The 14,597-nt window shown below is 43.2% G+C and overlaps 1 protein-coding gene and 1 long non-coding RNA gene across 2 annotated transcripts in view; one reads left to right on the forward strand and one right to left on the reverse strand.

Annotated features, from left to right (window-relative positions):
• The window catches only part of Morc3 (MORC family CW-type zinc finger 3), a 40,553-nt gene extending 36,400 nt beyond the window's left edge, over positions 1-4,153 (reverse strand). The window contains exon 1 of the mRNA XM_076867333.1: positions 4,086-4,153. Within this exon, the coding sequence (XP_076723448.1) occupies positions 4,086-4,124 (39 nt within the window). The 5' untranslated portion in view covers positions 4,125-4,153. The remainder of the gene's footprint in view (positions 1-4,085) is intronic.
• Positions 4,154-4,246: 93 nt separating this feature from the next.
• Positions 4,247-12,548, forward strand: LOC143408498 (uncharacterized). The gene is made up of 2 exons (XR_013092492.1): positions 4,247-5,461; positions 11,739-12,548. It is a non-coding gene; the product is annotated as an uncharacterized LOC143408498 (long non-coding RNA).
• The last annotated feature ends 2,049 nt before the right edge of the window (positions 12,549-14,597 follow it).

Here is a 14,597-nt window from a genome sequence, read left to right on the forward strand (position 1 = left end):
AAATAGACTCTTCAGGCTGGGGATGTGGCTCAAGCGGTAGCGCGTTTGCCTGGCATGCATGCGGCCCGGGTTCGATCCTCAGCACCACATACAAACAAAGTTGTTGTGTCCGCCAAAAACTAAAAAATAAATATTAAAAATTCTCTCTGTCTCTCTCTCTCTCTCTCTCACCTCTTTCAAAAAAAAAAACAAAAAAACAGACTCTTCACTTGGGCCTGCAGTTACCTTCACAATTGGTAATTAAAAGCAGAATAAAATTTGGCATCTCTGACTGCATTTTTTTGTGTGTATGTGTGGTACTGGGGATTGAACCCAGAACTCTGTACTTGTGAGGGAAGCACTTTACCAACTGAGCTATATCCCCAGCCCTCTGACTTCAATTTTTATCTGTCTCCTTTATTATCTTAAATTTTGGGGAGACAGATTCCCACTCAACTCTGCACCTACACACGTAATCACTTAAGAAGTAGATCCCCAAACTGGTAATTCAAAGTTTATTAGCACTAAATTTACCTAACCAGTCTCATCCTGTTTCAAGACCAAGGCTGCCAAGATGGGAATAACTAAGGTATCTGCAATGCTTGCAGGAACATTCATCTGCCAGCTTTTACAACACCCTGTTCCAGATCCCCTACAGAATGCCTAGAAATGTCTAGTACTTGGGAGCCTTGCAGGCAGATCACCGAATGACTGCCCCATAAGCAGAAGCAATCATCTTATAGGAACCAAATGACCCCTCTCCAGGATCACAGGTCTGACAGATAAAAATCCTACAAAGCAAATAGAGATTATCCCCTGAACAAGGGCAATTTCCTTTACAAAGATAAATTGTGTGACCAAAACTGAGATAAGGATCAATCAGATCACATTTTGACCAAATCTACTTAATTATGCATAACTCTTGTCTGCCCCAATTCCTCCTCTACTTAAACCTAAAGCTCATCTCAGAACCTCTGAAACCAAAGCTAAGGAGATTTGGCACCCCTTTCCTTCCCTATGGAAGGAAATTAAGTCCGTTTCCTGTTTCGCAATTACTTTTTCCATTTGCCCCACCTGCTTTGTTGGGGTCCCTATAGCTGGGCCTCTGGCCAGACTCCAGTAACAAACTGATAAAATATTGGGTGTATCTGAACACATTTGGAAAAGATTTCCCAGTTCCTCTGAAAATCTGGATTACTGAGTGATCAGCACAAAGAAATAAAGCAAACAAAATGTAAGTTAATTATTAACTTCAGGGAAAATAAAAAGCCATATAGAAAAGAAAATGCAATTATAGTACACTGGCACATGAGCATAAAGTTAAAAGTAAGAACAGACCATATTAATAATCACAACCCCCCAAAGTGACATATGCATTGGGAGAAGAGGAGGCAGTGAAGAGTGCTTGTGTAGGGCTAAACCCAGAGAGGATTTCTGAAGGGTGTGGGGAATCAACAACAAAGAAATGGTATAAGCATTTACTTAAAAAAGGAGAGAGAGAGAAAAAAAAAAAAGCACAAACAGTCTTGTCACTTTCATCCCATCCTGGGATCTCGGACTTCCTAAATAATTTAAAAAATATTAATTTTTTAAATTAATATATAGTGGGCTGTGGATGTAGCTTAGTGTTAACAGCATTTGCCCATGGTATCCAGGGCCCTGCATTCCACCCATCTCCAGCACAGCAGAGAGAGAAAGAGAGAGATCTTTTCCTGATTAAAATTTGTACATACTAAGGAGGTTCCCTTTGACACTTGAATTCTATGGTTTTTATTAAAAATTTTTTTAAATTTTTTTTTTAGTTGTTGATAGACCTTTATTTATTTATACATGGCGCTGAGAACTGGACCCAGTGCCTCACACATGTCAGGCAAGTGCTCCACTGCTGAGCCACAACCCCAGTCCAAAATCTATGGTTTCTGTGTAAATTGTCCTGATCTCACATGCTGTACAAAAACAGGTGCTAGGCCGATTTGGCCCACAAGCTTGCCAACTCCTATCCTGAAGCAAAAGCAGAGACTGGTAGAGATACTGTCCAGAAGCTGCAGATGGGAAATCTCTTGTCAATTAGGTTCCAAACAGATCATATTACCCACAAAAGAAAGACCTAGCACAATGACAGCTGCTGCATGGAGCCAGCCAGCTTACAAAACTGCTTTCTTTTTTTTTTTTTTTAAGTTGTTGATGTACATTCATTTTATTTATTTATATGCAGTGCTGAGAATTGAACCCAGTGCCTCACACATGCTAGGCAAGTGCTCTACCATTGAGCCACAACTCCAGCCCAAAACTGCCTTCTTGCAGACTCTTTTGTTTTGTGTTGCAGTAATGAGCATGGAACCCAAGGCCTCAAGCATGCTAGCCAAAGCACAATTTAGACAGTTCTGACCCTTGATTTTGTTTGATTTCTCACTTAAATATTTGGGGGTTGGGGTATAACTGGCACTTGAACTCTGGGGCATTTTACCACTTGGGTTACATCCCCAATCCTTCTATTTTGAAACAGAATCTTGATAAATTGCCCAAACTGGCCTCAAATGTACAATCCTCCTGCTTCAATTTCCAGAATAGCCGATGTGGCCAGTGCCACATCAGGCTTCCCACCTCAATCTTAAAGAGGCAGAGACAGCAAGTGCAAGGAGCCAGGAAGATAAAACAACCAAATTGCAGAACCAGTTAAAAAACCAAGTCACTCCTATTGTCCACTACAGGTTTCTGGGCTTGACTGAAAATGACTCAAACTGGTCATGTTCTGCAAAAATTTAAAAAAGTCATCTTTTGATACAGGGTCTCCTAAAATTGCTGAGGACCTCACTAAATTGCTGTGGCTGGCCTCAAATTTGTGATCCTCCTGTCTCAGCCTCCAGAATTGCTGGGATTACAGGCCTGCGCCACCACACCAAGCTAAAATTAGAAATTTCATTTTTATTTAGTATTTCTGGTGCTAGTGACTGAATCTAGGGCCTCACACCCCCCACAGCTCTGAATAGGTATTTTAAAATGGACACGATCAGACTCATATCTGAAGCCAAGGAAAACGTTAGAGTGCCCAGATGCACACAGATGAGAGGAAGAAATTAATAAAATTTAAAGGCAGTAATAAGAATAAAGCTGCTCTCTATACTCCCAACTACTAAAGACTACCTCTTTCAATAAGCCAGTTATGTAACCAAAGGACCTTTTTCCGGAATGTGTAAACAACTCTCATAAATCAATAAAGATCCCGCACTCAAACCCAAGAAAAAGGAATTTAGAAAAATGGGCAAACGATTTAAACAGGGAGTTCAAAACAAGAATAATGCGAAAAAAATTATCAACTTCACAAATAATCAAGGGAATGAAACCAGATTTTTAACACACAGGATTGGGGAAATGTTAAATTGGAACTCTACCAGGTGTTGGTCCGTGTCAGGCTAAATGAATGAAACAAGTGTCAAACACGCAGCACTTCAGTGCCAGCAGATACATTTTTGCCTAAGAATGCCAATAGGGTCAAATAAACTTTTCCTGGATAATCAGGTGAGGAAGCCACACCCACATTTTCAGATCGTGACATTCTAAGTCCGTGGGACCACTCCCTAAGGTTCCAGACACTAGAAATGCTAGAAGGATTTCCAAGAGCTCCCAGGGACCCGAAACAGAGCGTCCGAAGGGCAAGAGGAGAGCCCGGTGACCCAGAGCCGGGGCCTCGGTGCCAGGGAGGCGCAGGACCCGCAAAGGGCCCAAGGCTGGCCCCGGTTCTGCCCGCGGAGTCCCGCGGCCCGCCGGGGCCCGGTGTCCCTGCTGCGGACTGCGTTCCCGCCCCGCCGCCCGCCACTGAGAAGGGGCCTCGCCCTCCGACGACAGCTGCTAGGCGGCGGAGACTGGATAAGAGGAGGGGCCGCGAGGGCAAAACGAAAGCCCGCGCGGAGGCCAGGAACGCAGCCCAGCCCGCCTCCGAGCCGCTCCGCGCAAAGCGAGATGGCGACCCCTTCCCCGGCCCCGCCGCGGCCCCGGCCGCCGCGCCGGGCCCTCGAGTCGCCACCGCCCACTGCCGGCCCCCCCTCGCTTGCCCGCCTGCCCGCCCTCCTGGGACACGGCCCGCTCCACCCCTCGCGGCTGCTCACCGCGCTGAGGCGGATCCCGCTGGGTGGCTGCGCCGCCATCTTGAGCGAGCTACAAAGCCAGGACCGGCCTCGGCCGCGACCCGACTCGGGTGTGCGACGTTCCACCCACTTCCGGGGCGGGTCCCAAGCAAGCCCCGCCCTCACTTCCGCCTCCAGGCAAAGCCGAACTCGCAGTCCCGGCGCTTGGACTTGCTGGGCTTGTTACCGCGGGCTGTGGTAGGAGTCAGGCCGGGCGTCGGGCGCATGTGCGCCAGCCCGAAATTCCTGGGTCCGGGTGCTTGACCTGGCATGTTGTGAATTGCGCTGGAGAAAAGCTTCCAGTGCTCACTGCTGTCGATATTTTAGGAACCTCAGCGACGAGATGAAGACAGGCCCGGCCCGGTGGCGCACGTCTGTAATCCCAGCAATTTGGGAGGCTGAGGCAGGAGGATCGCGAGTTCAGAGCCAGCCTCAGCAACCGCGAGGCGCTAAGCAACTCAGTGAGCCTCTGTCTCTAAATAAAATACAAAACAGGGGATGTGACTCAGTGGTTGAGTGCCCTGAGTTCAGTCCCCAGTATCCCGGTATTCCCCCCCACACCACCAAAGAAAAGAAATTAAGACAGAACATAGTTCATTCTTTGGGAAGTTACCAGAAGATTATCAGCCTTCAACCCGATAAACGCTTTTAGCTGAACGCCCTGGTGCATGTCTGTAATCCCAGCGACTCTGAGGCTTTGGCAGGAGGATCCAAAGTTCCAGACCAGCCTGGGCGACGTAGCAAGAACCTGTCTCAAAATTTTAGAAAGACTGGGATGTAGTTCAGGGGAAGTGCTACCCTAGCATGCTTGAAGCCTAGGTTCAATCTCCAGCACGGAAAATAAATTAATAAAAGCAATATAGAAATAAAAAGCTTATCCCTTATCATCCTTTATCCTCTTCAACAGAAAAAGCAATTCACTGTTGCTTACTCCAGATTTACTACTTACTAAATATTGTTTGCATTATGGGACTCCATTGAAGCAAGGTTAAAGATAGGCAGTCAATATAGATAGGTAATCAGACAGAGGATGGTTTGGGTCTGGGAAGTTGAAGGCTGCCTCTGGGGCATTGAAATGTTAATGCCTGCAGAGTCCTTCCTCTACCTTTACCAAGATAACTTTCTCCTGCTCCAACCTGTGGCTAAGGTAACCTGTTGCAGGAATTGTTCCTCCCTGAAGGGAATTGTAAAAGTTGTTAAAGAATGCCTGTGGGCTGCTCCTTCCTGCCCGGATCACTCCACCTTTGGCCATTCTTCTTTGTACATTTGCTTCTCAGCTTTTGGCCATCCCAAGGCATCTCCTGGACCAAGTCAAGTGCGACTGGGAAAACAGAACTCAGCATTGGTAATCAGCAAAGGTAACTCAGCAAAGATATCACTACCTTTCCTACTCTTCTGCAATTTGCATCTTATTATGTATTTTAACTTGAGACTCCTAAATGTTAAGTATTTTTAAATCAATGAAAGAATAAGGAAATATAAAACCAAACAACCGTGTGATCTCTTGTCATCTTTGTCACTGAAGAATAAAGTAAATCACCTAGAAGTGCTAGTTATTACCATTTGCGAAGCTCTGAACCAGGCAAGGTCTCCAGTTTCCTGGGGCTTTCAGATTGTTTTGTTAGGTGTGAATCTCTTTCATCAACTGTGTATTAAGAGCCTTCTTGGTGTCTGGCAAAGTAAGAGTGCTGAAGGGTACACTGGTAAGCAAAATAGAGAAAGTTTCAAGACTCTTAAATGAGAGGTGGCAGTAATGACAGTGAGTTGTGAAATCAATGGTGAGTCTTAGCTGCACTTGGTTAAAAGAAAAAGCATTTTAATATAATGGCAAAGTGCAAGGCCTTTGCTTCCCTGTGTACTTACTAGCTGTGTGACATTCAGCATGTTACTTTATCTCATTGTCTCAGTATCCTTATCTGTAAAATGGGGAAATTATAGTACTTTCCTTGTAGGGCTATATGAGAATTTAATTATTTGGAGGGGGCGGGGGTTTTGAACTTAGGGGCACTTAACCACTGAGCCACATCCCCAGGCCTTTTTTGTATTTTATTTAGAGATAGGGTCTCATTAAGTTGCTTAGGGCCTCGCTAAATTGCTGAGGTGAATTTTTTTTAATATTTTTTATTTTTTAGTTGCCAATGGACCCTTATTTTTAATTTACTTATATGTGGTGCTGAGAATCGAACCCAGTGCCTCACACATGCTAGGCAGGTGCTCTACCACTGAGCCACCACCCCAGCCCCATGAATTAATATTTTTAAAAGAACTTTGAAGCTTACCTGGCACATGGAAAGTGCTGTATCAGGCTTGGTGGTGGTGCATGTCTGTAATCCCAGCAGCTTGGGAGGCTGAGGCAGGAGGATCACCAGTTCAGAGCCAGCCTCAGCAACACCAAGTTACTAAGCAACTCAGTAAGACTCAAAGAAAAGCGAGGAACCAGAAGACGGGCAAGTGAAAAATGAAAAACGGAGACCAGCAGAGATGCACAGGAAAGTTTATTTGTCAGAGCTAACAAATAAAGGCCATCTCTCCATAGATGGAGATAGACAATCCAGGCTTAAGTTCCTCAACTCTTATGGGGCAGGCTCAGGGATTAGAGCAGGGCAGGTCCTAATGTGGGCAGTTAAGGATGGGGTTGGTATGGTCCTTTCTCAGAAAGGTTCTTGGGTGAGAAAGCAAAACTTTTTCCTTAAGATGGTGCTGTCACTTACAAGAACTTACAAGACCCTGTCTGTAACTAAAATACAAAATAGGGCTGGGGATATGTCTCAGTGGTAGAGTGCCCCTGAGCTCAGTCCCCGTGACCAAAAAAAAAAAAAAAAAGAGAGAGAGAGAAAGAAAAGAAAGTACTGTATCAATGTTAAATGAACACTTACAAATTTGAGGTCTACTTTAGACACAGTGACAAGGGCAAGGCCGACCTAATGAGGCAAATGGGAATGGAGAGGAGTTTCCACAGCCTCCTGTGGAGGCATTTCAGGGAGATATGACTGCAATTCCAAGGACAGAGCAACTGCAAAGCCTAGAAGATTGGAGAAGGCCACTCACTAAAGCTGAGCTATTGCCTTGGCCCCTGACTGTCTCTTTGGCTGTATGCTTTTAGTCCTGAAGTCCCCATTTCCACCCACCCCCACCCCGACTCTGGAGACAAAGGAGTGGACCAGAATGCTAGCCTCACAGGGTCGCCTTTACATTTGAAAAAACCTTATCTGGGGCGCATTACACTCATGTATGGCCCATCACATCGTGTTAATCAGGATGATTAATTTGCCTATCTTACTGGGGGGTAAAAAATAAAAGCTGCTAGTCACAAGAAATGGGGCAATAGGTTCCAGTACTATTAAATAAAATTATAACCTGGGGACAAGATCTAACAGGATGCCCTATTTGGCCAGAGGAAACTTCCGAGTGCAGCCCTTCCCGTTGTCCACAAAGCTAAAATACAAGGGCCTCCCTGAGTCTCCATGAATTCAAGCACCTATATCTTGGCTTCACTGATTTCTACAGAGAGGGGTCCCTAACAATCTTTGTAATGCTTGATGTGATCTTCATCGGACAGAATGAAGGTATTCATATATGTATGTATCTAGGACCTTCGTTTTCCTGCCCTAGGGAAATGAAGGCCCTAGATACATACATATTAAAAAGAGAATCTCTGGGTACAATTGACAGTGGGAAATTTACTTAAAGTTGATGGCATTGTGATGATTATGATAGGCAGACTAGTCAAACAACAATAACCTGTGTTCCAACCCCATGAGTGCAAACTGGAAGGGAAAAAGATTTAAGGCACAGTTGTTTTTAATATGCTAGACTGTCTGATAGCTCTCCTGGGATAAAATTTGTTATGTAAATTAAATGTACAAATAACATGCTCTCCCAGAAAGTAACAAATTTATTTGCAAGTGCCTTCCTGGAAAACAAAACAGAACCTGTTCTGCTGGAGGTCTCCTAGAAGAGAATAAGGCCTTAGGCCAAAGGGACTCTAAGAAAATGATCAATGTTGGGCTGGGGATATGGCTCAAGCGGTAGCGCACTCGCCTGGCATGCGTGTGGCCCGGCGTGCGGCCCGGGTTCGGTCCTCAGCACCACATACAAAAACAAATATGTTGTGTCTGCCGAAAACTAAAAAATAAATGTCAAAATTCTCTCTCTCTCTCTCTCTCTCTTAAAAAAAGTATAAAAAAAAAAAGAAAAGAAAATGATCAATGTTATCTTAACCAAGATTTTATTTTAGGAGGAAATAACTTGCCCCCTGGGTGGGGGGAATAACTGCTTAAGAAACATTAATGGGAATTCTGGGGATTCATTCTCTTCTGAACAGTTGTTTAAAATGTGAATTGAGTCAGCCTTTCCAGATATCTTACTCTGCCTATTCTTCCCATTTTAAAAAACTTCACACGGATGAGTAACAATTGGTGCAAAGCTTCAGAGCTATAAGATATTAAAGTTTAGTGTCCATTACTTTTAGGATTTTTGTTGTTATTGTTGTTAGGGAAACAGCCAACTTACAATTTTAACCAGGCTTGATTTTTCATAAATAACCTAAATATATGTGTCTAGAGATATGTATATATCTGAAACTAAATATGTTTGTCTGAATCTTATCTCAATGTTCTGTAAAATTTATAAAATGAAAGTTCATATAGGTTTAAACAATAAGTGCTGTCTTTTATATTTTGCATCTGGCATAAAAGGGCCACACTGCCATTTGAGAAACTGACTTATATCTGTCTACTTTAAGTCTAGTTCTGATCATTAACACAGTTCCCTAAATGTATAAGAGATTTAAGTCTATCCTTTGATTTTTGCTAGTACCGTTAAACTCTGCAAGCCTATAATAATCAACAGATTCTAAATTTTACTGTGAAAAATTAAACCTAATTAATATAAGGACATCTGTGTAATAGTGATGCTAACTATTAGTTCTTTGCATATTAAGTATACTCATGTTCTTCTAGTGTACAAGTTTTAAAATACAAATCTTGAAAAAGTACTTTACCAAACTAATGTTCTCCAAACTAAAGTTGTCTGAAATGGTAATTTTAAACTTAAAGAAAAAACAAATTTAGAGAGAATTTTTAATATTTGTTTTTTAGTTTTCGGCGGACACAACATCTTTGTTTGTATGTGGTGCTGAGGATCGAACCTGGGCCTCACGCATGCCAGGCGAGCGCGCTACCGCTTGAGCCACATCCCCAGCCCAGAAAAAACAAATTTAATTGGAGATTTATTTATGTCATTTAATGTTCTGTAACAGGACCTATTATCAATGAGATGTATGTAAAATTTTGGTACTTTTTACACTGGGGTAGAAATTTAAATGTATTTTTAAAAGATAATGAGAGCCTGATCTGTTTAAAGCTAAATATTATAAAACATAAAAACATTTTACCATTTTCCCACACAAAAAAGGTTAAAAGCTCTCTAAACAATTTTTTTTATTCATATTTCAGATGTAAAGATGTATTATGTTATTTGTGAAAAGCCCTGCCATTTCTGAGATAAGGCTCTGCCTCCCACCTTACCCCATGTTAGAATGGCTCCAAAATAGGCTAAACTTCAGCTCAATTAAAGTTGGGTTCAAGGGGCTGGGGTTGTAGCTCAGTGGTAGAGCGCTTTCCTACCATGCATGAGGCACTGGGTTTGATCCTCAGCACCACATGAAAATGAAAATAAATAAAATAAAGGCGTTCTGTCCATCTGCAACTCCAAAAGAAAACTTTTTAAAGCAAAATAAGTTGTGTTCAAAAGATTATTTTTATTTTAAAGATTACTGTGATCTCAAACGGGATATAATGTGTAAGTAAAGGTTCAAGATTATAAAAATCATTTTTCTTGATTCGTAACTATTATATAAGCTAAATGTTTTTGCTCTGTTCATTTCACTTCATATATTCCTTTTAGACTTATAACTATTGCCTGTTAGTGTTTTACAAAGGTTCTGCTTCTAAAAACAAAACTCTCTGGTTAATTTGAGAGCATAAACCATCACCTACAGGACAAATAGTATATAATGGTGATTTCCAGCCCTAATATTAACCAGATTAAATAAAAGGGATAACTATAAAATTAAAGTTGTAACCTGTTACTCCCTCTTTAAGACTGGTGAAACTAGCTTGCTGAGTGTTAAAACTGGGAGACCAAAGTCAAAGAAGTAAAAGGGTCAAGGAAAAAGCAGCCAATATTTGGCCTTTGCCCTCTAACGTCAGCCAGCACACAGAGAAGGATGGGACCCCTCTGAGGGCTCCTATGCTCTGGTGAGTCACCTGATCTGCCAGTCAGGGAGATGGAGAGGACAGAAAGTCAACTGGTGATACACATTCTGCAAAGAGGAGGGTCACTGGAGAGTGAAATGCCTGAAGTTTCCTGGAGAAACTGTAGTGGCAGCCCCTCCTTCACAGAAGATCTTAATTAAGCTTCTCCAGAAATCTTCACCATGATTGATTTTTAGGACTATAAGTAAAAGAGTCTCTACAAAAGAGTTCAATGTAGTTAAACTTCCTATTTTCCTGTTGCTGTATTTTACTTGGCCACAGGCCTAAAGGAGATCACTCCAGGTGCTGAACGCCCCTTTACTAGTTTTTCACAAATATTTATCCAGTATAGTAGTTTGCAGAAGTGTGTTTGCAAATGCAAAATGTATAAAGGAATTGTCTTTTTTTTTTTTCAAACAAGGCCTCTGGCCTTGAGCTGGGCTTCTCAGAGATGTCTACATTTCTAAGATAAGACAAGTTATTAATTGACTCCATGGTAATAGCTGGCAGGAGGAGGGAAGAAGGTGGGGGAAGAAGCTCTCCCCTTCTCAGGAGCAGTCCTTGAAGGGTTAACTTGCCAGAACAGTGAAAGGAAAAGCTGCTTTTGTGTGAACTTCTGAGCCCCTCCCCTTACATGCTGGGTATAAAGTTCTGAAACTACCTGAACAAAGGGTTCAGGGGATTAATTGATTACAATGAAAGGAAGCTGTGCCCTCTGAACCTGACTGCAACCAAATAAAAATCTTTCCTACTATCTTCTTTTTTCAGTGGTGCTGGGAATTGAACCCATAGCTTTGGTAGATGCAATGCAGACACTCCACCAAGTGAGCCATATCTCCAGCCCCTGTCTCTTGCTATCTTCAGTGGCCTGCCTGTCTGTCCTCCACAACAAAGCCACGTATGTGGTCATCAAGACCCTGACTTGACCCATCCTGGCACATGACACCACTGATAAATGAAACCCAAAGGAGCCAGGAGGCTTCACACAGGTCCCCAAGAGTGATCTCAGAGGAATCTCAGCTGGCTCTTAAGAATAGATAAGAACAAGGTCAGTTCTTACCAGCTTGGTCTTAAACACCTGGCAGGAGAGTATAATAGCCTGAGCACAGTCCTATATGGACACTTAAAACGATGCTTTTTTTTTTTTTTTTTTTTTAATTAAGATGTACACTTGTGTCAGCCCTAACAAAAGTAAGTAAAACTGGAGGCTGTAAAGGAAGGGTTCTTATAAGAATGGCCAATAGTTAATTATCACAAAAGACTCTAGAGACACAAGCTTGTCTTGCATTCCAGAGACTGGCTGAAATACTAATTGTTTTCATAGTAATTGTGTACCAAAAAAGTAATGCTTTTGCTATCTTGTTTATTGTTGTTCTAGCATAAACCTTGCCCTATGGATACCTTGTGCAGTCACCTGCCAATTGCCACCATGGACCTTTGGACTGCTGTGATGCCTAATACTCTTAACTCTCCATGCCCCACCTGACAGAAAACAAGGACTTTGGGCTACTCCCCCCAACTTCAACTTCTCAGCAGGAAATAACCTGCAGATGTTGTTGCCCACTTTTTATTTTTTAGTTATAGGTGGATGCAATATTCCCATTTTATTTTTATGTGATGCTGAGGAGGGAACCCAGTGCCTCATGCATGGGGCGAGCGCTCCACCTCTGAGCCACAACCCCAGCCCTATTGCCCACTTTTCCATAGAAATGGAAGGTAGAAATTGACTGTGGGGAAATGTAACAGTGGTAATGAAGCCAGATTTAAAGTTAGGTAGTCAGTGTAGTTAGGTAAATCGGGTCTAATATCGAGTAAAATCGAAAATGGAGGCCATGTTGAGAATGAATTCCAGGAAAAGCTGAACAACTCTTGGAATGTTAATGAAGTCCGGAAAGGAAGGACAACTCATGGAATGTTAATGTCCCCAAGGCCCAGAGCCCATCATAAAGAAGTGTTAATGAAACAGCTCCCAGCAAACTTGAAGATGCTAACCCAAAAGTCCTTCCTGCTCAGATTACTTCTTTGGCCCACCTGTGCCCCATACTTCCTTCCCACCTACATTCCATCACTGAAGGAACTATAAAATGGGGAGACAACCGAACTTCCACGGATTCCACTTCTTGGGTCCCCTCTTCCTCCGGGAGAAGTCTTTCCTGCTGTCCTTTAATAAACTTCTACTTTCCACTCTGACCTTGCCTCGGCCTTGCCTCTGCATGCTTCTCTGGTGTTATACTTCAACATAGGGGAAGCAAGGACTCCTCAACAGTGGTAACAGTGACAACCTTCTGAATGTAGCTCTCATTGCCCTAAGACTTTTTTTTTTTAAGTACTTTAAGAAATCTTTTTTTTTTTAGTTGTAGATAAACACAGTAACTTTATGTTATTTATTTGTGGTGCTGCAGATCGAATCCAAGGCCTCACACTTGCTAGGTGAGCGCTCCACTGTAGAGTCGCAACCCCAGCCCCAGGCTTTTTTTATTATTTTTTAAATTTTTTTCCTCTCTTCTCCCCTCTCCCCCTCCCTAACAAAATTGGCTAGAAGGTGTTATCTTTTCTTCCCTAGTTAATTGCCCTTGAACACACCCACTACGGAAAGCAGGTGACTGCTGAGGATCTTGGAAGTAAACAACTCCCAAATTAACAAGTGAATCCTAACACGCTGAGGTCAGGGCATGCCCTGGGCCCCCTACCAGAGCACACCTGGAAAGTAACCCTTGAATTTCCTTTAAAACACGCTGTCCCTCCTGATCTGGAGAGTCACAGACTTTGGGACAGGAGTCTCCTGTGTTTCTCCTTTGCTAGCAAAGGAACAAATCTTCTTTTTCTCAAAACCATGTCCTCATTAAATTGGCATTGATTGACACTGGGGACAGGGACCAAGCTTTTGGTTACAGAATGAAATGATGAGTGCATTAAGAGTCTGGCAGTTGAAGCAGAGTGTGACAGGACAGCGATGAGTTGATAACGCAACTGGTTGCACAGTACAGTATATCTTCCAAGTTTCCAACAGTGGAGACAATTCTGGAAAGACGGTGAGGGTATAGCTTTTCACTCTCCCCTGTTAGGCAGCTAGTCGGCCAGGAATGGGCTAGCAGGGAAAAGACCACACAGGGCAACTGAAACCTCAGGGAGATGTACCTGACAAATAAGCACCGGGAAGAGGGGGCTCCTTATGTGACAACCTCTCCTGACCATAATTACATTCCCGTAAGACAACATTGTTTCCAGGTCGTGCAGCACCCCACCAGCTGGCCCTGACCCTACCTCATCCCAGAAACATCAGAACCCTCAATCACCCTAACCACCAAAATATCAGGACCACCACAGAGAAAGCTTGTGGAGGGCTACTCCAGGGTAATAAGCTGATTAAAGGGGCAGGACATTGAGGAAAACAGGACTCAAATTCCTTAAAAATTCCAACTCTGTGAGCACTCCACCCTCCTCTCCTGGAGCGGGTCCTTGCAGTTCCTATGAGGTCCATTAAAGTCAAAAGGAGGGGCTGGGATGGGGCGTGGCAGAGCGCTTGCCTCACACACACCAGGCCCTGGGTTCAATCCTCAGCACCACATAAAAATAAATAAATAAAATAAAGGCATTGTGTCCATCTACCAAAAAAAAAAAAAAAGTCAAAAGGATGCCTGGGCAGTTCTTTCTGGAAGCTTCCTTGGACTCCACCAATAAAGCTGGAGGACAGGAGAGACATATTGTCCCTTTCCTCTCTGACAGGACCCATTCTCTCCTTTGAGAGTGTCCCCTTTCTGAGGAACATGTCTGAAAATTTTCTGACTTGGTCACAAGAATCAGGGTTTGATTTTGTTTAGTTTTAGAGGTGCTGGAGATTGAACCCAGGGCCTTTTGCATGCGAGGCAAGCACTCTACCAGCCGAGCTATACCCCAGCCCCATGAATCATGGTTTTGAAAGGGGATCTTTGCACTGCCTCAGTTTCCTGGAAGGCCTCAGCCAGGCAAGAATTTCATATAAATAAGAGGCTGGAGTTATGGCTCAGAGGTAGAGTGCTCGCCCAGCACTCAGGCACGGGGTTTGATCCTCAGCCACACATAAAAATGAAATATTGTGTCCACCTCCAACTAAAAAAAAAAAAAGAAATTAAAAAGTAAGCTGCTGGGCTGGGGGTGTGGCTCAAGCAGTAGCATGCTCGCCTGGCATGCACGGGCCGCTGGGTTCGATCCTCAGCACCACATAAAAATAAAATAAAGATGTTGTGTTCACGAAAAC

Source organism: Callospermophilus lateralis, chromosome 10, assembly GCF_048772815.1.
Source record: "Callospermophilus lateralis isolate mCalLat2 chromosome 10, mCalLat2.hap1, whole genome shotgun sequence".
Lineage (NCBI taxonomy): Eukaryota > Metazoa > Chordata > Mammalia > Rodentia > Sciuridae > Callospermophilus > Callospermophilus lateralis.